At 33.3% G+C, this 26,587-nt stretch overlaps 1 protein-coding gene and 1 non-coding gene across 3 annotated transcripts; one reads left to right on the top strand and one right to left on the bottom strand.

Moving 5' to 3' along the window:
• Nucleotides 1-1,372: 1,372 nt before the first annotated feature.
• Smp_137950.1 (hypothetical protein) lies at nucleotides 1,373-25,838 on the top strand (the record flags this gene model as incomplete). Of its 2 annotated transcripts, XM_018799000.1 has the most annotated exons (12): nucleotides 1,373-1,398; nucleotides 1,456-1,591; nucleotides 1,620-1,768; nucleotides 1,802-1,981; nucleotides 2,015-2,123; nucleotides 2,155-2,328; nucleotides 4,402-4,606; nucleotides 4,893-4,997; nucleotides 5,037-5,250; nucleotides 8,090-8,402; nucleotides 22,841-23,022; nucleotides 25,439-25,838. In XM_018799000.1, 12 exons carry the CDS (start codon nucleotides 1,373-1,375, stop codon nucleotides 25,707-25,709), a joined length of 2,064 nt encoding a protein of 687 aa, XP_018650833.1. In that variant the 3' UTR covers nucleotides 25,710-25,838. The 2 variants fall into 2 exon arrangements, with proteins under 2 accessions (XP_018650833.1, XP_018650834.1); XM_018799001.1 differs by lacking the exon at nucleotides 25,439-25,838 and having other exon boundaries at nucleotides 22,841-23,102.
• On the bottom strand, nucleotides 9,101-9,171 carry Smp_tRNA_00536_Pseudo_TTG.1.1. The gene has a single exon. It is a non-coding gene (tRNA).
• Nucleotides 25,839-26,587: the final 749 nt, after the last annotated feature.

Here is a 26,587-nt window from a genome sequence, read left to right as displayed (position 1 = left end):
ATACTGTGCTTATATCGAGGCTATATCGAGGCAATACGCACAGTATGCACATATGCCAATTAGAGACTGACCAGTTGCAGTCCTAAAAACACCAATGGGATTATCCAAACAAAGAATACTAAGTAAAGGTGTATAATGTTGCTTAACATTTTCTTACAATAATTTAATGGAACCGATCTAGTTACCTCCACTGACAAGTCTCTCACACTGCAAAGCTTCCGCAAATTTATTGCTTTTGTTTGTTTACCTGTAGGAGATTCTGCAACGGTTGCTCTTAATATACACATGAATATGATCGCTTCTTGATTTCACCACGATGTTCAGCTGTAAGCGTTATTAAAATATCTGAGGTACAAAGCCATCTTTTGACGAAGTCATGATATGGTTGACAAGAGATCCAATCTTTACTTATAAACTGCTCTATTTCGCTGTTTTACAAAGTAACATATCACTTCCAACAGTGTTGGAAGTCACAGCACTGGTTCATACCAGGTTCATTTTTTTCTCCATCTTTCAACAATGGAATCTACAAATTCACACTGTCGACCCGCGTTGAGTGTCACTGAAATCCGCTCGTTCGACCTTTGCCATGGACGAGTTTAGAGCAGTGTTTACTTCTATTTATTTACTTTTAGGCGATCTTGTCTGTATTTCGTAATTAAAAAGATTATTCTCAAACTGCTTAAAATTACTTTTTAGGGAATGGATAGCGTGATCTTATTCTTCCATATTGGCTACGATATGAGCTTTATTTCAGGAACCACATAGACATTTCGAGTCGATGCTCTTGACCATGGAAACCCTACTGTGCTTAAGACATATCAGCTCTCAAATAAATATAAATGTCACTAAGATTGTTGCAGCCAAAAGACTATGTTGTGCATACCGAACAATACTGAAGATTCTTAACTCCGTCTCATATTAAAAAACAAGTGCAAAGAAGTTGACTGGTTTACATAAGATTGTTCTGAATATATAGATCATTAAATGTGAGTAGGAATCAAGTATAGACATTTGCAAATGTATTCTAACGACCGAAAAATTTGCGCACGTCTCTGAGTACACTTATTTTTTCAAATTACTGTGAAACTGAAGTCGAGTGGCTAAACTACCACCCACTGGATATTGCCAAATACATAGAATAATATAGAAACAAGAAGGTGGAGGAGCAAAAAAGTCGACTCGTTTATGCAAGCTTGTGCGAAAGATACTGTGTTTGTTTTACTCTGCTTCTCTGGTAAGGAGCTTTTTAAAAGCGTTGCTAATGTAAATTACTTCAAACATGTTTCTCCATAAGTCTAGGTTATATAGCTTCTAACGTCCCATGAGAGTGCGAGTTCCATAACATGATAAAGAAACCATTGATATTGCGATGGCAATGACTGAACTACAAGCCAGGTAGTAAAAGCTTTCAGCATAGATAATTATTTACTATTTACAAAATAATACATTTAGCAGCGATATCCGCCCTAAGTCAGCACTCGTGCAGATTACAGAGATTCAGGAGAAGACAGTCAACCCGACGCCTTTGCGTAAACGGCCATCTGAAACCCCAAGTGATGAATTCCTAACTGAGGAGAGACTTGTATACGTATTTTATTATATTTACATTTATTTAGAGGGAGTTGACAGGATTTAGCGATTTAAGCATGGTTTTCACTCTAGATCTTGAGGTTGACATTGATCGTATATCGGTAGCAAACTTCGGATCATATTTACCAAACTTGAGACATTTGAGATTATCTAATAGTAATATTCCAGATGTTCGGTGAGCTTTATGTCCTCATTTAACCATATGCAGAGATCTTGGGACATGTCTCAACACTGTGGAGGTCATTTGGATGCCTCGCTGCTGTCTTGGTAGCCTTGATGGGTTATCAAGTTTCACAAAATTAGTAGAATTATACGTAGCTTTCAATGGAGTATCGGATCTTAGTCCATGTGTAATGTTGGACAATATCGAAGTTATAGATCTTGAGGGGTAATTTTCTACATCTTCTTTAACATAACAAAGCAACCTGATTGAAGACAAGAGCAGTTTGTCATATCTTCGTCTCTGTCACAAACTTACATCTCTTACTCTTGAAGGAAATCCTTTTGTTACAAAACATGGTGGGAAAGTGGTAAGTAATAGTTTGATTTATAATGTCTTAGAGGTACAGGAAGGTTGTGCGAGAAGAATTATCACAGATATCCATCCTTGATGACATTCCAATACAGGACAATCCTACGTCACATTCAGGGGAATATGATATAACCAAGTTCGATAGTGAATGGGAGTATATAAACATCCTCTTGAAAGAAATTGGTTTACTATCTGGTAAAACGGTATGTTGGCTATTCCACAAGCTCTTTAAGATCACGAAAAGCATATTATTGACTTTGTGTGAATAAATTTAGTCGTTAGTTTAAGAACAGGGAGTAAAGAAATATAAATATTTCCTCAAAATACCTTCTTGCTTCTCTACAAGACTCTGTTTTGATTATTATCTTGCACGCTTTATGTACATGATTTGAGATAACAAGATTCTGATTTTTTCTAGTCATTAAAAAACTGTATAATGTACAGTTGTAAAGTGTACTCGTGAAAAAAAACGAAATAAGAGATGTTATCTACCATGATAACTTTCGAATATGATCATTTAATTTACTAAATTATAAAACGTTTACTTGTGTACCATAAACCATTAATCTAGCTTCTAAGGAGGTAGTACGGTTTGGTAATGGATAAGAGATATGATTTTGCTTGTTTATTCCGCTTTTTGTACGGTGAATGTATTCTTATCTGCGCGTCCACCTACTGACCTTTTCTGTTCAAAAATTTAAGTTAATTATCACGTTTCTGCTTCTTCATAAATCAACCTAGCTTTTTAATTACTCGAATAAGTATTACACTTGGTTTGGATTTGATGGTGTTTTAGTCAGGAGAAAGATGTGTACGCTTATAGCTTTAACATACATGTAGAAAATTTTGAGTTTATTAAAACCAACTACCCTTAGAGCCTCAATATGTTTTTGGCTCTTAATTGTCTGTTAAGTTTTGTCGGAAAAATGTCCTTAACCGTATATCGTGTTCAAGTTTTTTTCCCTAGGTTCTAGAGATTAATTCGCTGAAAAACTTATTATATAAAGATCGTAGAAAAGGTTTTTCAGATATATGTAGTTATTTTCTTAGGATATTAACACTGTAATTTTAACAAAGCGGTTGGTTGAATTTTATCTAGTTGTTTGGAAGACGCCGAAATTGCACATACTCAAAGGTGTAGCAGCATAGATAGTCTCTTATAAAAGTAATTATTCTATACACAGTTTTAGTTATTCACAAATATTCCACTTATTTATAGAGCTGCTTTGTTTCCTTAAATTCAAAGCGTACAAATAGAAGATTACCTACTGTGACTACTTACAAAAGTTAAGTTAATATCTTCATTATTGTCTGTTTTATGAGGACTCAACCACATTCAACAATTTTAAGGAATCAGCTTACTAAAAAGAGGTAATGGAGAATAGTGACGTAGCGAACAAGAACACAGGCGGGGTCGACCAAATGTATTTCAGCACAGCATTACAGAATATCGTGGTGGAACCTGGGAACCACACAGTAAATACTTTGTTTGCAAAATATTCATCAATTGTCTCAGACTTCATTGTTTTCACACCAATCACTCTCTGTTCTCTCTCTCTTCTCTTCAATCTTCTTAATCTTCTGCCCTCAGGCATTCCACTTTTGACTATTGATGCATACTACATATATCTGTTGACATCAGTAGCACACACCACAACATCACCATACAAAGCTTTCCTTATAATCTTGGAAAAACGAGAAAATTAAATAATGTTGATAACATTTTCTCATTCCAATGAAGACTAATGGAGCTCCTCGTTATGGAACTTGAGGTCGGTTTACCACATTTATTTGAAATTGGTTTGAAAGTAAAATATGGTAAAATTTAAAGAAACTAAGGATTTATTGTTAAATATTCAAGATGTTAGTAGGTTTTATATTGGGCTGGGATTCACAGGTCTAGAATAATCATGGCCTTAATAATTTATAATCTGCACCGATAAGGATATAATTCTGTATATCGACAATGGAGAAAAACAAATTTGGAATCAAGATGTGTAAGTATCATATAAATACAGGATCACAGTGTTGGATGTTTGTCAGTAATAAAAACAAAGGCTTAGGCAGTTTTATGCCCAATCATGTTTAATTTTATTTACAATTAAAATTTTTCACAACTTTTCCTGATTTATTCATCACAAAGAATTTGCCAATGCCACGAAATAAAAGATGGACATTATTAAAAGACTTTGTACTTATTCTCTCCTGTAGCTTAGTTTTTGAATTTAAAAGAAGTTTGGAGGTGGACTTTCAACAAATTATTTCGTTTTCTTCAGAAAAATATCGTAGACGGGGAAAAGTCAGGATATCCTCTGGTCACTGGAGAGACAATAGAAGCGGGTCGTTCAACCTTAGGTCTAAGACCAACCTCAGCATTGAAACAGAAGTATCAGAAAAGCATTATACAGTTTACTGAACCTAAGGATGGTTACAACATTCTGAAGCTTTCTAGAAGTTCATCAGTAGTGATGGATAAGGAAGGTGAGTGTGACATTCTTTCATAATTTTTCATGACAAAATATCACAATTTGGTGCTTACCGACATGATAACTTGTTTCATCAATGATACTTTCTAATTCTCACTTCACGGGTTAGCGGTTTGTGAGCTCATAAATTTATATGTTTATAATATTTTAAAAAGCAATTGCACTATAAGATGACATGCAATCTACCGATTTTTGATTTAAACAAAGCCAGCCCACTAAATTAAAGGCGTTTCCTTAGCTAAAACTATACATATGTATAATTCCTTTTATTATTCGTCTAGTTAAATTGAATGAAGAAGAGCTTGTTTCTGAGCTTACAACAGGAAAAGTTATATGTGGAGGCATCGGTGCAGCACTGCGTTATCGAAGATTTTCACCCCTGGCAGGTAAGATTGGAAAAATAAAACCAGCTTGTCTGAGATTAGAAAGTGGAAGTGCAGCTAGTTCAGCTTTGGACAATAGTTATATATGCAAATTAAAAACAGGAAATCTAAATCAAAATGAACCTACTGGCCAACAGACCAACAATATCACAACAGTTTTGGATCATGAAACAATTTCGAACGAGGAATTTTATTTACGTAAGGAATGTGATATCGTTTTGAAAGAACTCGCCGAGTGGAGAAAACTACACTCAGAGTAAGAGTACTAATTTTGATTAGATGATTAAACATTTATTGAGTAGCGCTGTTAATGCTGATGTCACTAACTTTATTTCAGTTTGTAGCAGAATAGCCATGATAAGACTATTGTAAATGCTGTTAGAAGTTACATGGATCAATAATACGATCTTGAACTAGATTTTCCTAAAGTTTAACTAAAAAAACATATATATGTACATACATATATAAATATACGATTGAAATTATTAAATGAATCACAGTAAGTCTGCAAGTGCGGAAGTATTTCGAATAATAACAATGTTAGTAGGGATTTTAAGTCTCTCAGATACAAGTCTAAGTCTGTCAGTCAGGATTTATGCAGGTCTGATTTGACCAAGTTAGTGGTTAACTCGGCTCAGCAGCTCAGTTGTTAGCAATTGGGCTTTCAGGAGAAAGGTAATAGATTTGATTTCCGGCGTGAACATCAGTATAGAAATGCAAGTATATCCTACTGATGAGTCTCAGATGGGACGACATACGGATCTTGGAGTCGACTGCTAGCGACATGCCAAATATGTTAAAAATGGATGTGGTTTGCTTAAAGTGTTACAATTCCTCATATATGTAGGACGTGAATACAACCGTATGATTTCGTTCACATTGTTCAAGCTAGAAAGATAAATTCCAAATACCACTGATATGGTTGTAGTGTCCTAATGGCAGGAACTCAGGGTGCTAAAGATAGAATGCTATTTCTTTTTTCACCGTTTTAGCACCCATAATCGGTTGGTTAGATAACAGCAAAAGAATGACTTACATCATAAAAAACATAATTATAGGTAGTTTTTCGAGTTTGTAAAGTATCAACATGCAGATATTGTCTTTATTCATTATGTAGGGGATTAAAAGTCAAAGCTTTTGGTAGTCAATAAACAAACTAGGAAAGATGTATACCCTGTAATAGTCAAAAGTTAGTTTCAGTGCTGTCCAGGGTCTGAGCTTCTATGTAGGATATCATAAGTGACATCACAGACTGTCGAATCCAAGAGTATTGGTAAGTGCATGCTAAGTGAATAGGAACCTTGTGTGAAATAGCTTAAAATCGTTTACAATGAAGTAAATCTATTCATTCTTCCCCCATCTCGTAGATCCCGAGCTTTGAGTTTACTTTATAATTTTTATTCTGCGAATTTGTCCTTACGTAACGAATCATAATATGTATGCTTAATCTTTGGTATTATTACGGATAATGTTAACACTTTTATTCTGGGATTTGTTATGATAATTTCATCTCATCGTAGTTAAAAGGTGAGGTAGCTTGTGCTAGTTTACATGTGTGACGGATTCTACGTTGCGTATGACATGTGAAATGAAGTGAAATGGAGTCGAAAATTGATGAATCTATATATCTGATCTTACTGTTTGTGTCCTTGAATAAAAGCACAAATGATGACTTTGTGAAATCCCAGAAAAATATATAAAAGAACAAATTTTAACCATTAATTATCGAAATCGTACTTGGCGTTATTTCTACAGGGTTTCTTATAGGGTTTTTGCAGTCCTTGTTATTCAGTTTTTAGTAAACTCATCTACCCTAGTATCCGTATACACGCCGAGAAACATTGTGTAATAATCATTACAAAATACTCATAATATTGGCAAGATCCTTTAAGAATATGTTGTTTTGAAGTACAAAGAAATCCAGTCTGTTACCGACGTTAAATAAAAAAGGCGACAGATATTCTTTCCTTGGACTAATACATGCTTAAAATACCTTTGTATAAGATTCTAGATTTTTGAAGTTTTCTTTATCTGTGGCTAAATTCTATTATCTGTTATTCTAGCCAGGTAAAGCATGGTTTCTTTAATAAAGTTTCTGTGCTCATTCTTTTGTACGTGTACATGATTTTTAATTTAAAACGTTTAAGTTGGTTTGTATGGTGTAAAAGAGCAATTTTTACTTTGCGAAAAAGATAGATCTTTTGTCACTATATCTGTCACTAGCTCGAACTGTGATGGCTGATCTCAATACTTCTAAGTACAGAATGTTCTCCGTGAAGTCGACTACTAACTGCGACCATGTGTATGCAAGATATATTTTCAAAGGATATCGAGTTATTTTTAAAAATGTCTGTGAATCGTACAAGGTCTAGTCAACTGACTAGTTAAAATTTCAACAATCAAAATATGTTTAACGACTATCAACAGTTAAAAGCCACTTTTGCTCAGGAGTTTGTCTTATTGAGATTAGGTATCGATGTGTACTAAGCACTAAACATACGAAATGATTTCAAAAGCTTCTAATAATCGTAAGCACAACCCTATCTTATCATCATGTAGAAAGTACGTTGAAGATTTTCAGTTACATAATTTCAAAGAACTTGTTTGTGTAGTGTTATCTACAATTTCGATTGCGTAAATATCTATTTTTACGTACAACAGATTGCATCTGTTCACTTCACCGGTTGATTTGAAATCTTTCTTACTGCTACACATATTTTGTCATTAAATGAATAGTGACAATCAGATTAAAAAAAGTGTAATAAGTTAAGATTAAGAATATAACAACGTTTACTCCAATGAAATACATTTTACTAGATGTATGCAATATGTAATTTGCAAGAAACCAATAAGAATAAACGAAGATTTCAATCATTTCGGCACAATATTTTAACGAAGCTGATATTCAATTTCCATTTATCAAGCTCAATTGTCTCAAATTCCTTAGATAAGTACTAAATATACACGACACATAGATAGTAGTCTTATTTGAAAAAGGGCTCTCTATTCACAAATGCTTATTTTACATCTGATAACATATGTCTATATTATATAATATAATTTGATTAGTTCCTAGTTTTCTCATTATTTCCTAGACCAAAACTACTTAACTCATGTAAAAGTATAAAGAGAAGAAAGAACAAAGTTACAAAAGCAGATTTGGAATGTCCCTCAGTCATTTTATCACCTAACAGTGATGAAAATACATTAGATAATCATAGAGATGTAAAAGAGGAGTGCACTGAAGATGTGGTCACATCAAATAAATCATTAGAAAATTGTAACCAAAAACCATATACAACGCATAAAAAGAAGCTTGCGAATTCGAATCAAAATCAAAATCATAAAAATCCTGCACCGTTTAAAATGTCAAATGAAATCGACAAAAGTCAAATTAAAATTAAACAAGTAAGTTTAACCAGTATTGCTTTCTTATAATGTAATGTTAATACTTTCTTCACTGTCTAATAATGTGTTAGATGTAGACAGTAATTTACATTATTAATTGCCATTGCTTAGATGAACAGTGAAAATCTGGCTGTATTGAACTGTTGTTTTATTCTTATCTAGATCTTCATAATTAAAGCATGAGTAAGTTGAAGCTAGACCACCATGGAATGGCCGTTTCGTCCTATTATGAGACTCCTCAGCAGTACTCATCCACGATCTATATACTGAGGAGTCCCATGATAGGACGAAACGGCCGTCAAGCAGTTCTTCCAGGTTTGCCATGGTGGTCTAGCTTCAATTGACTCATGATTTCAACTATGAAAATACTGAAATATCCACAAAAACCCCTTCTGATTTATTTAGATCTGCTCGAAAGTGCTCATTCAGTGACACCGTCTGCATTCACAATTCATATGTTTGATCATGAACTATTATTCATTCAGTATTGTTTGTTTGAATCTTCCCATCGATGTGTTAGGACTGCAACTGGTCAGTCTCTAATTGGCATATGTGCACACTGTGCGTATTGCCTCGATATAGCCTTAATTCACAAGCATGGTAAGCAGAGATGGATAGTGGCTAGCAGTGGAATCCAGGACACGCGTTTCGTCCTATTTGGGACTCGTCAGCTGGGTGTAGCTGCATCTCAGAGTTGATGTTCACTCTGGGACTCGAACCCAGTGCCTTTCGCTTCAAATGCCATCGTGTTATCCACTCGGCCATTGACCCCATCGCACAAGCAAGTGGCTATTAGGACTCAGTGACCGAGTGGATAACGCGATGGCGTTTGAAGCGAGGATACTGGGTTGGAGGCCCAGAGTGAACATCAACTGTGAGATGCAGGTACATCCAGCTGACGAGTCCCAAATAGGACGAAACGCGCGTTCTGGATTCCACTACTAGCCACTATCCATCTCTGCTTACCATGAACTATTATTATTATTATTATTATTATTATTATTATTATTATTATTATTATTATTATTATTATTATTATTATTATCCGAATACGCTAGAAATTATTTCGTCGTTTAAAATCAAAATTTTTAACAAACCAGCTATCTACTAACTATTTGTAAGTAGCGTGAATAGGTTAAGAAAAATAAAGTTTTGCTATATAATAACAGTTGTGAAATATGAGAAGGGGTTTTGTGGAGATTTAGTATTTTCATAGTTGAAAGCATGAGTCAATTGAAGCTAGACTACAATGGTAAACCTGGAAGCACTAGACGGCCGTTTCGTCCTATTGTGGGACTCTTCAGCGGTGCGCATCCACGACCTCAACTAGTTGTGAAATATTTAATTCAGTTAATTTATTATTCCCCGTTTATCAATTCATAATTATTAGAGTAATTATAAACACTAAAATATAGTGATACCACTTATATTTTCAATTATACTCTGAACTTAAAGTTCATTTAAAATAAAATTGTTTTTGTTTTGTTTAGTCTATTCTAGGTACACATTTTAAAGGTTCATTAGATAAAATGATCGAAATTTATCTATGTAATACTCATTGAATGATACAATATTGACAAGGTCATTTATAAGATCACACCATAACATTCGATAATTCTGGATATTTTACACCTTCATAAATGTTTTACGTTTTTTCATAGATGAAATCACGAGTGAATTGAAGCTAGACTATCATCGAAAACCTGGAAGCACTGGATGGCCGTTTCGTCCTATTATGGGACTCCACAGCAGTGCGCATCCACGATTCCGCACTCGCGAGATTCGAACCCGGAACCTACCAGTCTCGCACCAGAGCACATCGTTTATTCATATCGTGTTGCAAAAATTCACTAGTTTAGGTTTATACTTTTAACTTATGTTAGTTGATACAATATAGATATATATCATACAGATTAATCTATGAAGTTTAGTCGTTACTGAAAACCATCATTAACTTGACTACTAGACCGCTATGGGAACATTTTAAATACCTGATGCCTAATATTAACTGTTAGGTGTATTTTCGTTTAGAAAACAAAGTATTAAAACGATAAAACATAAGCGTTCTAGTGCCATTATAAATGTCTGAAGTATATAAGAAGTCATTCTATACTAGAACAGATCTATAGTTAAGTGTTTGTTCGATTATAATGCCTCGATACTTTAATTTAAATATTTAAATAGTAACAATTTTTCTCCATGACTCATGGTATACTTAAGTGATGAGTCCCAACTGATGAAAATCCTGGGTGTAAATGTTGTTACTGATCTTCGTGAAACATAAAACATTATAGGTTATATTTATGTCATGTCTAACCAAAGGAAGAATGATATTCGAACTGAAAACTTGGTGAGTGATGACAAATCTTTTATCTCTTCTTCTAAACATATTCAGTCAATTTTATGAAAACATCCTTCACTTGAAGTAATGATGACTTTCTTTGTGATTTTAATAATGGCTTTATTCATTAACATAGATTTCGTTACAGTAAAATTTCTAAGCACCGACTGAACATTATTGCAAAGATCATTTCTTCAGTGTTCGTTTAAGTCATGAATATCTAAAACATTTTTTACAAACACTTTTAACAGTCAGTATCTGGCAAACGTAATCAGTTGCTAAGCTATTTTACCAGTTCATTCAACATATATACATAAGGTACTTGACTTTCAATATATTTGTCTCTCATTTATTCAGAGAATAGATAAAGACAAACATATGCTTAGAACTGAAGTGTTTCTGTTTGCATTTTCCAGTATTTAACATCGCAATAACTTGTAATCTTTTTCTAGTAAAGTATGAGCACGTACAGATAACGTCCATAAATTTTTTTAAAAAGTATATTACACGTAGGTTAGCTCCAATATATACATATTTGGTAATCAGGTTGTGAGGTTATCCATCTCTTTTTCAGTGTTCCATAAATGTGACTAATCCAGGATTTTCTAGTAACCTCTCGTCTATTTAGTGGCTGAGTGCTGCGTGTAAGCGTGTGATATTCACTGGATATTTCATTTCAAACATCTGAAGTTAAACACATCTGTCTGTTATGAATACATCAATGTAGAGCATCCTAACGTACTGGATAAAACACAAATATAATATGAGAGTTTTATTTAGACGAATGATTTGTTCAGTTCTGAAAAAAATTATCATGAATAGATAGTTATATAATTATTGACCTGCTTTACCCGAACTTCAATCAATAATGTACTAATCATTCAATACTACTGATGATAACTATCTCATATCTAACACAGTTTACTTCATTAGTTATGGATTCTTACCAGAATTTCGGAAATCTATCTTCAAATTATTCTTTAGTGAGGATATGAATTTCATTTATATTTTGAAGAATCTTTTCACTCTGCAAAAAGTTATTATCATAAACTTGTTTTCCATTAATATCTTCCGTAAGCATGAGTCTGTAATAAGAAAAAACAGTACTTTCAGGCTTTCATTTTAATGACAAGAAGAAAACAAACGATAAAGTGTTGTAAGCAAAAATGGATAGTGACTAGCAGTGAAATCCAGGACGCGTGTTTCGTCTTATTTGGGACTGGTCAGCTGGATGTACTTGGATCTCAGAGTTGTTGTTCACTCTAGGACTCGAACCCAGTCGCGTTGTTCACTCAGCTACTGAGTCCTGATAGAGACTGACCAGTTGCAGTCCTAAATATCAATGGGAAGATTCAAACAATCAATGCTAAGTGAAACGATAAAGTGTGTTTTTCATTCAAGCTCAACATATTTACTCAATGTTTTCACTACTCAGAACGAAGTCACATTTTATTGACTTTCAAATATTTAATAAGAATAATATGATAACATTGAAACGAATGTATTAACTTCCTTCTGTTTTGTAGAAAATACTTTCACAATACTAAAATTAGTAAAAATACTACTTATTTATTGAGAATCATTGTTTCTAACGTCATTCTATTCCATTTTAAGTCGGTGGTGGAGTTTGACGAATAAAAAAATTCCACAATATTCTATTTTATGTATGTGACTCTTTAGTAACTATAATCATATAAAGTTTGTTAGCTTCTAATGATTTTTATGTGCTACAAATGGTATTTATCACGGAATCATTACACATACTTTTAAAAAATTTAAGATAGTTTTTTTATATATAACTAGGTGGTATTGTAGTGTGGTCTACTTATATCCATATAAGTAGTATATGGCGATGGCCAGACATAGAATGTATTTTGACAGAAGACCGATAAGGAAAGAACTGAAATGAAGCGAAATTGGTAGGAAAATGCATGAACAATGAAATTAGAGAAGATGAACTGATATTTACAAAAGGAACAGTGAAGACTGAGACAATTGATTATTATTTTGCAAATTGACTGTTTACTGTATGGTTATCAGAATTTAGTGAAATAGTCTGTAATTTGTGTTTAAAGACATTCGATTGTCCCCACCAGTGTTTTGTTCATTACAGTATGTTATCGTAAGTGGTCAGTGAAGAATAATTGAAAATCTACTATATCTGTATATATTATTAAGCTATTGATGATAGTTCCTTTTTAGATGTTATGTAAGAGAGTCTAAATAGCTAAATTCACATATCAGTTCATTTAGTATCTGAGATGAAATAATTGTGTTTAGGATGCTAAATATCTACCACTTGTCAAGCTATACAATAAAGGAATCAATATTTACAAATCTTAAGTGTTGCATATTGACATTAGTTTTTTGACCATTAAAGTACCAAATATATGATATAGTTTCAACATTTCAGGTTAACGAACTAATGTAAGCATAACTTCTGATTTTATTACATATCCTGAAAACACTTGTTATTGACCATTATGATGAATAAACTCAGTGTTACACTATTGTTTGAGTATGATAATCATCTAATATAAACTATATTGAGGATACAAGTAGATCGCATTACGTAAAGTATAACTTTCTCAATTAGATGATCACAAATCTGTTCTTGTTCTTTTCAGTGTTTCCCCTTCCTTGTAACTTCACTTTCTTGACAATCTTTGGCGTTTCGTGGTTAGAGACAGTGGACAGATGGCTCTAAACTCTAGTGTGCTGTGATGTTGAGTCATTTAGAATTGTGGCTCCATTGTCACATGATTCAAAAGCACTTCATACTAATAATAACTAGTGACTAGCTTAGAAAGGCAGTTCCTTGAGTTCTGATGAGAAACCATGACTACTGGAGTTCAACTATGTCGGGTTTAAGGCAGCTACCTACCAACAATATTGATTATGTTTGAGCAGTGTTTCGAATTGATTGAAGCTGGACACATTAAGCATTAGGTGATAACTCAGTGGTGTAACGATGAGAAGCTTGTTACAAGTTCTGAAGATCTTATATTTAATCCTCAGTGGGATCGTGGATATACACGGCTCAGGAGTCTTACTATAAGAGGAAACAGCTATCTACTTCTTCTTGATTTTTCGTAGTTTTCCGAATAAGTTCACTTCATATAATCTATAATCATCAATAAAAATCAGTAAAGATTAGGCTACGTATAACATTGATAATAATAAATCACCAATTAGTGGATACCAAAAACCAATAGTAATTCAGTCAGTAAGTAAACCATTAAATTTCTAGCATAAAGTTACTTCGTCTCACTAAATATAAAATAATAGCAATCTTACCAATAATAAGTTATTAGATATAAAGACTGAGCGTTTACAAATTAGCAAGGTTATAGTTTAAACTTTACATTTACTATTAATACTTAAGAATTTTACTATTAATGTCATTGATTACATGTAAAATAGCATTCATTACGCTTTGACCTTCTGCCTCCAGGCATTCCACTTTCGATTGGCGATACATACTACTTATATTTGTCAACACCAGCAGCACACACCACAGTCTTACTCAATCTTGAGTTTCAACAACAAATAGGTGGACATTATTCATCTTAACCTGGTTTTCAAATAGGTGTTCATCATAGTTATGTATGTGATTATGAACGTTTATTGTAAGACTGATTTAAAAAACCATGATAGAAAATCTAAGAATTATTCATGTCATTTTAATAGTTGAGATCATGAATCAATTGAAGCTAGACCACCATGGAAAACCTGGGAGCATTGGACGGCCATTTCGTCCTATTGTGGGACTCCTCAGCAGTGCACATCCACGATCCCGCACCCGCGAGATCCGAGCACTGGACCTATCAGTTTCGCACACCAGCGCTTAACCTCTAGACCACTGAGCTGGCCGGCATCCAACAGTGTTAATGTCTAACTTCAACCGTTCCACGAAAGTGAGTGACACATCCACCAATGTCTTCAGTGAGTTACTATCTCACAACAGACCTGATTGAACTCCACTGGTCACTGCTTCTCACTAGAACTCCAGGAAATACATCTTGAAGCCAGTCACTAGTAAGCATATGTTACTATAATATCCACAAAACCCCTTCTGATATTAATTATTCATGTGTTAAATAATTGAGGTCAAAAAAATTTTAAATGTAAAAGTCTTTTGGTGAATCTAGTTAGAATTTGTTGTCAGTGTAATTCTCGGTTGGGGTTAGATGAAAAAATAGACAAGAAGAAATTGTGAAAAATAGGTCACAACTAAATTTATAATGCATAAGGTATTATTTGTTAATAGAGTAAACTAGATTTTTGACTAGCTTTTTTCCACATGAAATGGACCGTTTCTCGAATATATTTGTACATCCATTCAGATGAACAGTTTGATTACAATAGAATTTAACAATTATGTAGACTTAAAAGTAAAAGTTCTCAATCTGACGACAGTTATGACATTTTATGTCTTCCGAAATGTTAATTGGACTTAATTAATCTCAGTAATTGATATGTCACAGTTTTTAAATTTTGTTCTCCTGAATTGAAAATTAATTGGTTCGTACGAATTAATGAATTAGTGGTTAGCTTACTCATCTTTCAACTGAATTCGAACCCTGTTCAGTCTCTGGTTTCACTGTACGTCAGTAATATTTTGAGAACACATGATCAAATAATAGCAAGCTAACCATGTCTTTTATCATTAAAAACAATGCGTTCTTGACCATAATTTATTAAGATCTAACTTCTCTGCAGTATGCGTGTCTTTTGAAAAACAGAAAAACTTTTCATCTGGTGATTAAATACAAATAGAGCTGTCAAAATCAGACACTATTAACTCAAAGTATTGTTCAAAGGTTCAGGACTGGTCTGATATGACGGGATAAAAAGGTAAAATCAAATTTTAATTCGTTGGGATTTCTGGTCAACATAACTACCTTTTATTTTAAAAATTCAGTATGTTGATTACTCAAAGTAATATTTGTTTTGTATTCCAGTGGGATATTTCATTCGTTAAAACATTAATTTATTTGAGTGTTATGTGTTTGTTGAAGATACAATACTCTTGTATTAAGTTAACATGTATTATGCTCAGCATGACGTGCAGCATGTGATTTAATTATAACTCTGGGTATTTTTCATATACGTGATTTTATTCTAATTGATAATCATACTGGGTGTACAATCAATATATATTGTCAGTGTATTTTTGACTAGGGTCATCGTTGTGTTTTGGAGTTAATTAATCTTCACTTGTACCAGTCTTGGTGTTCGAACTTCACGTCATGGGAATTGCGACACGGACATATGATGTTCTTTTTTCCAATGAATATTATGTTCATCGATTATTATTTATTCCTCAGCAGCGTTATAACCCTGATACGTAAATCAACTAAACTCACTCAAACTACTGATTGTAGGATTTAATAGTTGCTGACCCAATGTCTAGCGATACTTCATTTAAAACAGTAGATAAACGCAAGCTATTAATATTTGAAAGGGTTTAATCATGAATCAAATTTAAAATAACTGTCTGATTGATAACTGTCATGTTTATCAAATTTTTGACTACTTTTACACTTTACTTTGTGTTCACATTCATCCATGTTGCAACAAATAAACGACTTTATTTGTTTTATAATCAACTGAAGGTTTATTTTCAAGGTTATCATTCAACAGTTGTCTAGTGTTCTCGATATTTTTAGTGGTTTTCTAATTTGTTTCTGCTTTTAAATGAAAACTACTTTCAAAATATATTTATGTATGCTACAGAATGATGATCATAATACTATGAGAATAGTTGTTATTAGTTCCAGATTTAATACTTTACAATTGATTGATTTCTGAATAGCGACCCATCTCGTGTTTGTGTAGTCTTTAGTGCTAATTGCATCCTATCAATAAAGTTCCAATGTGGTCACTTGTCTCGGTAGTTAATATCGCATTCACTCGATTCAGATGTTAAGTAGTTTTAGGCACCTAGCAGCTAGCTCTTTACCTAGGTATCAAGCTCGTTATTATTCGTTAGCAAGGTGTTACTTTAATAAAGTCACAGTAAACTTGAAATTGATTGATAGAATTTGATTGGTACAGAAGGATTAAACAAATATGGCATTATTCACTACACAAAAAATCAATCAATTGCAAATATGTCAGTCTTGCAGGAGGTCAGTTATGACCTAAATAGCTCAGTGATGACATCTCAAATCGTGAGGTCTGTTGATGCTGGTCGGAATCCCACAGGGGCATACCCTTCATAAAGATTTCATGTACACCAAACTGATGAATGTCAAATATATTCAACTGATTTAAATTTATGATAAATAAACTGAAGTGCAATATGAGTTGTTTATCTGTCAATACAGCAACTATACAACAAAGAAATAATCAAAACGTAAGTACAAGTTCATGTGTTGTTGTTCAGTAAGAAAAAAATCCACTCAGAATAGTTTATTGTCTGTTTCAAATGTTTACACTGCATTGAAAAGTGCCTTTAGTCTCGCAAGCCAACGCTCTAACCTCTAGACTATTGATGCGATATGCAATGGTGCACAAGTTTAACTTCGATCAACCCACGATATTTACCGACAATCTTCCCTTGTTTTCGGTGAGTAACTTCCTCATTGGTTGTGTAACTTAAATCTATTCGTGATTCCAATAGAGTGCAACAGTCTCCAGAACCATATACTGATAAAGACTTTTCATCGGTTCAAATTAATAATTTTTCCTTGGATATCAGTACCATTTTGTAGGCAGGTAAAATTAAATTCATTTTAAGGTGATCGGCTAACGAATAGTTTTCTTACGGAAAACTGATTGCCCCAAACTGTGCTTACTTGCACTACATTAGAAAAATCTTGCTTCAATGTGGTTATCAGGAATCATACTATACAGGTAAATTAAGAAGTCATATAGTACATAATGAATGTGCTATACACTGATAAATATTCAGCTAATCTAATTTTACAAAATTAAATCTTATTACAACCATAAACTAGTCTTCATCAGGTCATCGATACTGTGCTTTATGTTAAATTCCTTTGTTTTTCAAATGTGTACATATATATTAAAAGAGGTAGACGTAGAAGTACAAGGCGGCCTGCTTGAATACCTGGGCTACCTGTTTCTGCCATCTAAATATTTCAACAAGTTATCTGGGTTTTTTAATTTTGTTTTAACTTATCATTATGTCTATTAATCGCATAACCTATACAGGCGCGTTTATGAAAAGCTTACGTCCTTTCGCTGCAAAAATCACAAACAAGTACAATAAGAGATATCATGGTGGTTGGCAATATGCATTAAAGAGAATGAACATCAATCAAATGTCGATTCCAGAGCTGCTTAATTCTAACTCAGAAGAAAATTTACAAAATCTAAAAAACATGTTTCGTACGACCAACTGGGAATTATTTACAGATGACTCAAAAGAAAACACAACTGATGTTATCACCTGTTATCTTAAGTTCCGTTTTGATATTTGCTGTCCTATCGAAACCTTCTTTTTAAGTTTTGATCAACTTACATCTCCACAACTAAAACGACTACGGAGGGTAAAAGAAAGGATGTACAAGGAGAAAAATACTACTGAAGTTCGTAAGTTAAATGGTCAAATAAACCAAGAGATTAGACGTCTCAACTCTGTGTTTACTCAAAAACTCCTATCTTGTAAAAGCTCTCCAAGTATGTGGAAACTCTTTAAAGAAATTACAGGGAACAGGAAGACTAGGAGCGATAACCAGCTGAATGCTTGTGACTTAAATAAGTCCTTTATACGTCAGTCATCTGACATCATGCTCCCTATATCCAAGGGTTTGAAGAATAATTGTGTTTCCAGTTTCACTAAAAATGATGTCCGAAAATGTCTCCAGTCACTTAATTCATCCCAATGTTTAGGACTTGATGGTATCCCAAACCTCCTTTTTAAAAAATGTGCTGATGTTTTATGTTATCCATTAACGAATATCTTTAACAGATCCTTCTCAACTAATGTCTTACCGAAAATGTGGAGAAAGATAAAGGTAATCCCTATACCAAAGAAAGCTTCTGGTGATAAAAATGCAAAACTTAGACCCATTGCAATAACTTCACCTTTCCTTAAAATAATGGAAAAATTACTGATACAACCACTTCAACCTGCAATAAAAGAGCACTGTGATCCACGTCAGTTTGCTTACAAATGCAAAAGAAGCACATTAGATGCCGTTGCTGTTCTGCATCACAATATAGTGTTCGGGTTGGAAAAGGGTAAGAAGTATGTTAGATGCGCTTTCCTGTACTTTACTTCTGCTTTTGATTCTATTCCAAGACACCTCTTACTTAACAAGCTGATCAGCGTCGACACTGACAGCTGGATAACCAATTGGCTATGTTCCTACCTTTCTGGAAGAGAACAGTACACCGTATTTGAAGGAAAGTGTTCAACATCTCTACTGTCTAATGTAGGTGTGCTGTTCTTTCACCTTTGCTCTTCTCTGTTTTTCTGCATGATCTGCTATCTTCCACAGAAAACACTTTTGTAAAATATGCGGACGACCACACTGTATGTATGCCGATTTCTACCTCCTTACATCCCATAGAAATGAATGAGTTTTTATCTCGTATTGAAAGGTGGTCTGTTGGTAATGGTCTCTTACTCAATCCATCTAAATGTCAAGCTGTTAATTTTAGCTTGAGACACGGACAGAACCTACACTCTATTTTGGGATCACATAATGCTTGTGCCATTGGAGACTCCTTAATAAACACAGTGTCGAAGGTCAAATATCTTGGTGTTACTTTTTCCTCTGATCTTTCTTGGTCTTCTCATGTTTTACTGTTATCGAAAAACGTTTACCGTTTGACATACTACATAAAGAGGTTGTATGCTTTTGGGATTACTCGCCATTTACTCATACAATTTGTAAATTCCTGCATGTTACCTATTATTCTATATTGTTCTCCATTATTCTTTCCCGGGCTTTTGAGAAAAGACTTTCCTGTTTTGCGTAGAGTGCTGAAGGCGGTTTGCAAGGTATGTGGTGAATCTTTTGAAGTCATTATTAATATGCTTGGGGATAGACATCTTAAGTCTTGCAAACTCTTGGCAGGTGTTATCTTATCAGATACTAACCATCCGCTTCATTCATATCTTTCTCCTTGTATATCTTCTGGTAGAACGAGACGTAAATACATTAAAATCCATACACGCAAGCAAGTCTATAAAAGTTCTGTAATACCTTACTTAGCAAATTTACTTTGTGACGAACAGGCTGTTAGAGTTGACCTAGTAAATAACCTGTCTTCTTAAGCATGTTTCAAATTTGATAATTTGTATAAACTCAGTTTTTCTTAAACCTTTTTCATTCCTTTTCTGTTTTTTTTGGGTTTGTTTTTGTTTTTTTTGGTAAAAAACTTGTTGAAATAACTCGTGCTGAGAATTCTATATTGTACCAGATTATAATATTGAATAAAGCCATTAATAATAATAATAATAATAATAATAAGCACCTAGAAAACGTGTGATTTAATAGGTAATAAACTTCTCATTGATTAACCTTCATCTTTTGGCTACTCATTAAAATATTTTTTTTGTTATAAACCAACATAAACTGGATGTACTGTAACAAAATCAAGGTGCAATAAACAGTTGTATTATCTTATTTTATAAGTCCTCAGAATTTACGAAATCAATGTTGCATTATTTCGTTATATGAATGCGTATGTTCACAAAACTCACAATTCACTTTTCGCACTGCTGAGGAGTCCCATAATATGACGAAACGGCCATCAAGTGCTTCCAGGTTTTCCATGGTGGTTTAGCTTCAATTGACTCATGATTTCAACTATGAAAATACAACATTAGTTGATAAATTTTATAGCTCATTTAACAGACTGATTTCATTTAGATAATCATTGAAAACTAGGAAGTACTGGATTACTGTTTCATCATAGTTTGCGACTTATTTGTATTGGACATTCAAAACTCTACAAGTGTTAAATCGAGGACATTCAGGTCTCGTGACGAATGTGTAACCTTAAAACCGTTGAATGGGGATCCAATGGTTTTAATTTCTAACATCAATCAATTTATGACAGTTATGTGAAATTCTGGTGGCGTTTCATTTGTAAAACCATATTTAATTATTACACTATGTTGTGTGTTTGTTATGGTTTATGGACTTGTTACATAAATATGAAAGCAGTAAACGAAATTAAAATCTACCTTCTCCAAACAATGCAGTTGATTAGCAAAGTTAGAAGACTACAGATAACTAAAACCTATTGCCAGATAAAATTGTCAAAGAATTTCACTAGAATATTTCATTTATTTGTACTGATTATAACCATACATTAATTTAATGTTGTAGTGGCAGGACTATAATTTATGGACGAATCAATCAGATTTAAGATAGCAGGTTTTGGCGCGAAATTCATTCATCTATTTGTCTAAATAGAGTTTTATCATTTTAGCTGATGTCCGTTCGCGATAAGAGCTCTAAATCTAATTATTAACCCTACCATCAATTGGAAATCATAATTCTGATTCCTCACACTGGTTAATAACACTCATTTAATCCTAATTAGTAGGTGGACATTCTCAAGGTCATTTTAACGTCACCCAAAGGTCGTCCACAAGTTATAGTCTCAACGTTTTAGCAAATGATCTGAGTAACTAACAAGATATAAAACAATTCCAATAACTCTATCCACATCTCTTATGAATTCAGTCCTGAACAATTAAATTAGTTATTTTCAAATTTGGTTACCTTAATTTAATTAGTCAAACCTATTGACTTGATGATAAGTCTTGCTGATTGAACGCTATACTCAGATCCTAAGCTAGTCTCATAACCCCCAAGCCAAAACTACACAGCGACTTGAACACGAGAGAAAAGGCGCAAAATATGCGAGAAACACTTTACTCCAAAGGTTCATTTATGTACAGAAAATATAGGGCTTTTATAGCATTTTAGAAGTCCTTGTGTTTTCTTGAAAATTCTGGGATGCTACTAAACATAATATCAGTGCAGTAATCAACCAATCAGAAACTCTACATGTGACTTTTCATTTCCATGATGTTTCTAGCAAAGCTTCCAGTCAAACACTGATTGGATAAAATGCTTCTTTATGTTTCCTGAGCTTGTCATATCTACTGAGATAAATTTTCAGGATCGCCCCAAAACTTGAGCAAACAAATTAGGATGGTACTCATTTTGTTCAAAATAATGTATATACTTTTTTTTCTATGACAATTATCTTGTCACCCTTTACTTATTATTTCGTCATTATACTTTCCAAGTTGTCCTGTTTCCATTTATACATGTTAAAACAAGAATGGATGTATATATCCTTTTTCGGTTAAAATTAATTTTTGCTTTCCAAATTATCATACTTGGTGAATTATTATAAACCACGAATCGTTGGATAGTTTTATGTTTCTAGTTTACTATTCCTTAGTGGTTTGCTAGCACCAACTATTCTGACGTCAAATTCACTTAGTATTGTTTGTTTGAATCTTTCCATTGGTGCTTAGGACTGCAACTGGTCAGTCTCTAATTTGCATATGTACATACTAGTGCGTATTCCCTCGATATAGCCTTAATTCACAAGCATTATAAGGAAAGATGGATAGTGCCTAGCAGTGAATTAAAGCTATATCGAGGCAATACGCACAGTATGCACATATGCTAATTAGAGACTGACCAGTTTCAGTCCTAAACATCAATGGGAAGATTCAAACAAACAATATTAAACGAATCTAAACTTCACCCCATTGCACAAGCAAGTGGCTACCAGGACTCAATAGCTGAGTGGATAACGCGATGGCGTTTGAAGCGAAAGGTACTAGGTTGGAGTCCTAAAGTGAACATCAACTCTGAGATGCAGGTACATCCAGCTGACGAGTCCCAAATAGGACGAAACGCATATCCTGGATTCCACTGTTAGACACTATCCATCTTCGCTTAGAATATTCTGACATCAGCTTATAATGAGAATTATTTTCGAAATCCTCATCAAACTATTTGTTTTTGCTCATTGTTTTTCTGTTGAATTACTCTACCTAATATAATGTAATAGTTTAACCATTTTCTCATTCAAACTGTAAAGTTCTCAATAACAATAATATTATTCTTATCATTATTATTAGGCGGGTGTTGGTAAAAGCTCAATTAATAATCGATCAGTATCTGAAGTCTGTTCTTCATCAGATTCATCACTGCCAATTAATTATGATTCGATCAACACGAATACATCATCTGTTTTTTCAATTTCATCAAATTGTTCTTCCAATAGACAAAAGTTAAAGAATTCATCATCACATGTTGAATGGTAATAGTTGTATGGTATTATTGTTGATTATAATGCATTATTCTATTCATCTATTAAGTTTTAATAAATAAATATTTGTTAAAATGATAGCTTTTTGTATTCAATTGTAGTAGAAATTGGTCCCGTGAATAATTATTTAGTTCTCTTTTATTAATAACTGGTCACATTTTTATTCACATGATATATATGAATAGGAAAATAGGTGATTGAATAAAAATTTAAGCTACCTGGTGATAGAGTATTAAATTGGTAATCTCAATAAGATATTTGAAATACATCTCAGGATCAGGATAGTTTGTCAACTTAGAATCATGCTTGACTAATGAATGAGAAGACGAGTGGGGACAATAGAATGCAATGAAGCATAAAATTATAGAACATCTCAATAAAATCTGACAACCATACAGTAAACCATTGATTTGCAAACTACTAATCAGTTGTTTCAATCTTGATTGTTCCTTCTTCAAATATCAGTCCATCGTCTCCGATTATTATTGTTCATGCATTTTCGTACCAATTGCATTATGTTTCTGCTGTTTCGTTATCGATCTTCTACTGAAATACATTCTATGTCTGACCATCACCATATACTACTTATATGGATATAAGTAAGCCACACCACAACACGTCTTCAATTCAAAGTCAATCTTGGAATTTAAATCGATAAAATTATTGTGTTTTGTTAATACTGTTCATAGTGGTGATAGGGTCTAATCTTAGTAACCTTCTAAGTCCTTAAGTAAGTGATAATCATTTACATAGATTTTAATTAGTTCACGATAGCTATTTCTTAAATGATATGATTCATATATCAAGTTTTTACTTGTTCACTGAAGATTATTTGGACATGATAATATTTACAAATTTAACCTGGATTTCAAACACTTCATTCTTTTTAAGTATGTTTGATATTTCGTTTTTTCCTTCCTCGTATGTATTTATCACAGGGTCGATGATCAATGTACATCGTTGTACATAGTCTTTTTAAACAAATAGAGTAACTAGTGTTTGTGTATTAGATTTAAAGTTAAATGTAATGTGTTAGTGCTTAGGATATTTCTTTTGTAGTTGGACTCATGATTTGACTGTTGAGAGTCGAATAACAAGACGCTTGAGTTCAGTTACGAATATGAAAGTTTGTTATGTCAGCCTATCTACTCGGATTGTATCCAGCTTCAGTTATATTTTTATAGTCATACAGTAACATTTGGCTTCATTAATAAAGAAATTACTTTGGTGAATATTCTTTACTTAAATGCATGTGAATATGTTGAAACTTCAAACTAGTTATTATTTGAAGATATTGTGTTTAACTGTATTCGTTACTATTAACAACCTTTTTCTTAGTCTCTCAGAGATTACTTCCGTCATTAGATACGCTATAATTAACCTGAGTTACTTGGTGAACATAATCCTGTTAGATCAAAATGCTGATCAAATTCAAAATTTTCGGGACATTTTACCCATACATCGTTACGTTAAAAATGTTGATAGAGGATGAAGACGTTCTGAGAACTGTTACAGTCTAAGAGTGATATATTAGCCACTGTTAAACTATACAAACTCAGTTTACTATAAATAAGCAAAGAAACAGACTTGGATATTTATTGATTTGAGGTGATATCTAAGCTTTTTAAAAGATTACGTTTCACATATCCGTTATGAATATTTCTATTAACAGATTGAGTTAATTGTAACAATTGAACTTTAGTGTACCTGATAAATTTAGTCTATTGACAGCAATAAAGTGTGTATTTTATCTGACAATAGATCGAGATACGAAACAAAGTCATATTCCTTAAATCATGTACCATGACAATAAAACGATAATGGTGATTTTATTAGTCCTCCCAAAGAGAAAAATGTATCAATATTTTCATCTATACCTGAAGCCAGTCTAATTAAGATATTTCTCAGTAGAACAACTAACTTTCTATATCTCTGGTAAATTATCTCAGAGTAACCATTCATTAACTTTTCTTGATGATTTCAACTGATTGACTGTACATGAAAGGAATTATGAGGACCACTCAGTCTGGATTCAGTGGTTGATAACTTCATGATTCTCCACAAATGATAACCACATGCTCATTAGTAACTAATTTCCAGGGGTAACTTCCACAGTTCTAGTTAGAAGTGGTAACTAGTGAAGTTCAAATATGTCGTGTGTGAAAAAGTTACCTAGAAATGGCCGTTACAAGACCAGTTATTTCATGAATTGACTAAAGCTATAAATGTTAACTGACGTTTACCAACTTAGTAGCCTTAATAATATAAATTGATGCGGTAGCATGCAAACACAATGGATAATTTTCCTAATACCATAATGTTATCTCTTAGTAGTGTTTCAAATACCATTATGATCCCTCCATGTCTTTTTCTTCTAAAAGCAGTTTTACATTTATTAATATTGCAGCTTTTTCGATGAACAAGTGAACGTGGAGAATGGGGATACTAGTTCACAGGATATTCACAGTCAAAAATTGTTATTAAAAAATAATCATCACCAGCAACAACATCAGCCCCAAATATCCAAGGTCAGCATATTCAAATCATCTCATATCAATTCAGCCAACAGAATCAATCGAAATGAATCAGGGAATAAGTTAGCTCTGAAATTCACCAAATCATCTAATAGTACTATACAACCATTACCATCTAAACCCTTAGTAAAACATGAAAATTAACCGATGGAATTTTTGTTTTTGTATGGTTATTATTTTATATGCAGATGTAAATGTGTGTATGTGTTGTTTATGTATATTTGAGAATTGATAATTATGCATTGAGTGATCTTTGTTTTCTTTCTCTCTCTCTCTCTCTCTCACTTCCACAATCACACACAAGTACTCTGTTTTTGTATCTAACTCGTTATGTGAAATAATAGTAATTGTTCGCTTTTTATGTAATCGTAAATCATTTGTTATTCTTGTTGGCGGTTTTTTCAAGGTTTGGTGTAAGTTGCGTTTATTACTAATTTAAAACAACTAAAAATAGTGTCCTTGTTAGTAATTTGATTTTATGAATTACCTTGGAAATTCTACTAAGTGTTTTTTATACTGATGAATTTTATGATCTAGATGGTTTAATTATAGAGTTTCTTGTCTTTCTTAACAACACCATCGACTTTATGGAAAGTCCAATCAAGTACACGGTCATAGGTCACTGGAACAAGACAGTTAACTTGAAAATAAAAAGGATAAATGAGGGCAACAAGACCGATAAAGGCAAGTAGTCATAACAAATAAGACCGTCAAAATCAATTGATTTTAAATCAGTGGGAACTTACTTCTATATGTTGCTAATATTGTTGTCCAGAACAACAGTGAAAGCTCCATAATTAAACCACCTAACTTAGAGACCATCTACAGAGATTCATTCGTCATTTTGGTTATCCTTGGGGCTCCGCACCTCTTGGCAAGTTGGAGTCAGTGCCTTTTTAGTTCCCTTCTGTTGTGACTTTTGCCCTGTTAATTACCACGTGATAGGATCGCCAATCAGAACACCGACATATACGACTTGGCCCTGTCCCAAACCGAATGACGCGTTAGCCAATACGAGCAGC

The sequence above is a fragment of the Schistosoma mansoni genome, chromosome 3, assembly GCF_000237925.1.
Source record: "Schistosoma mansoni strain Puerto Rico chromosome 3, complete genome".
Classification (NCBI taxonomy): Eukaryota; Metazoa; Platyhelminthes; class Trematoda; order Strigeidida; family Schistosomatidae; genus Schistosoma; species Schistosoma mansoni.
The sequence above is the reverse complement of the archived record's forward strand: the minus strand, read 5'-3'. Positions and strand labels throughout refer to the sequence as shown.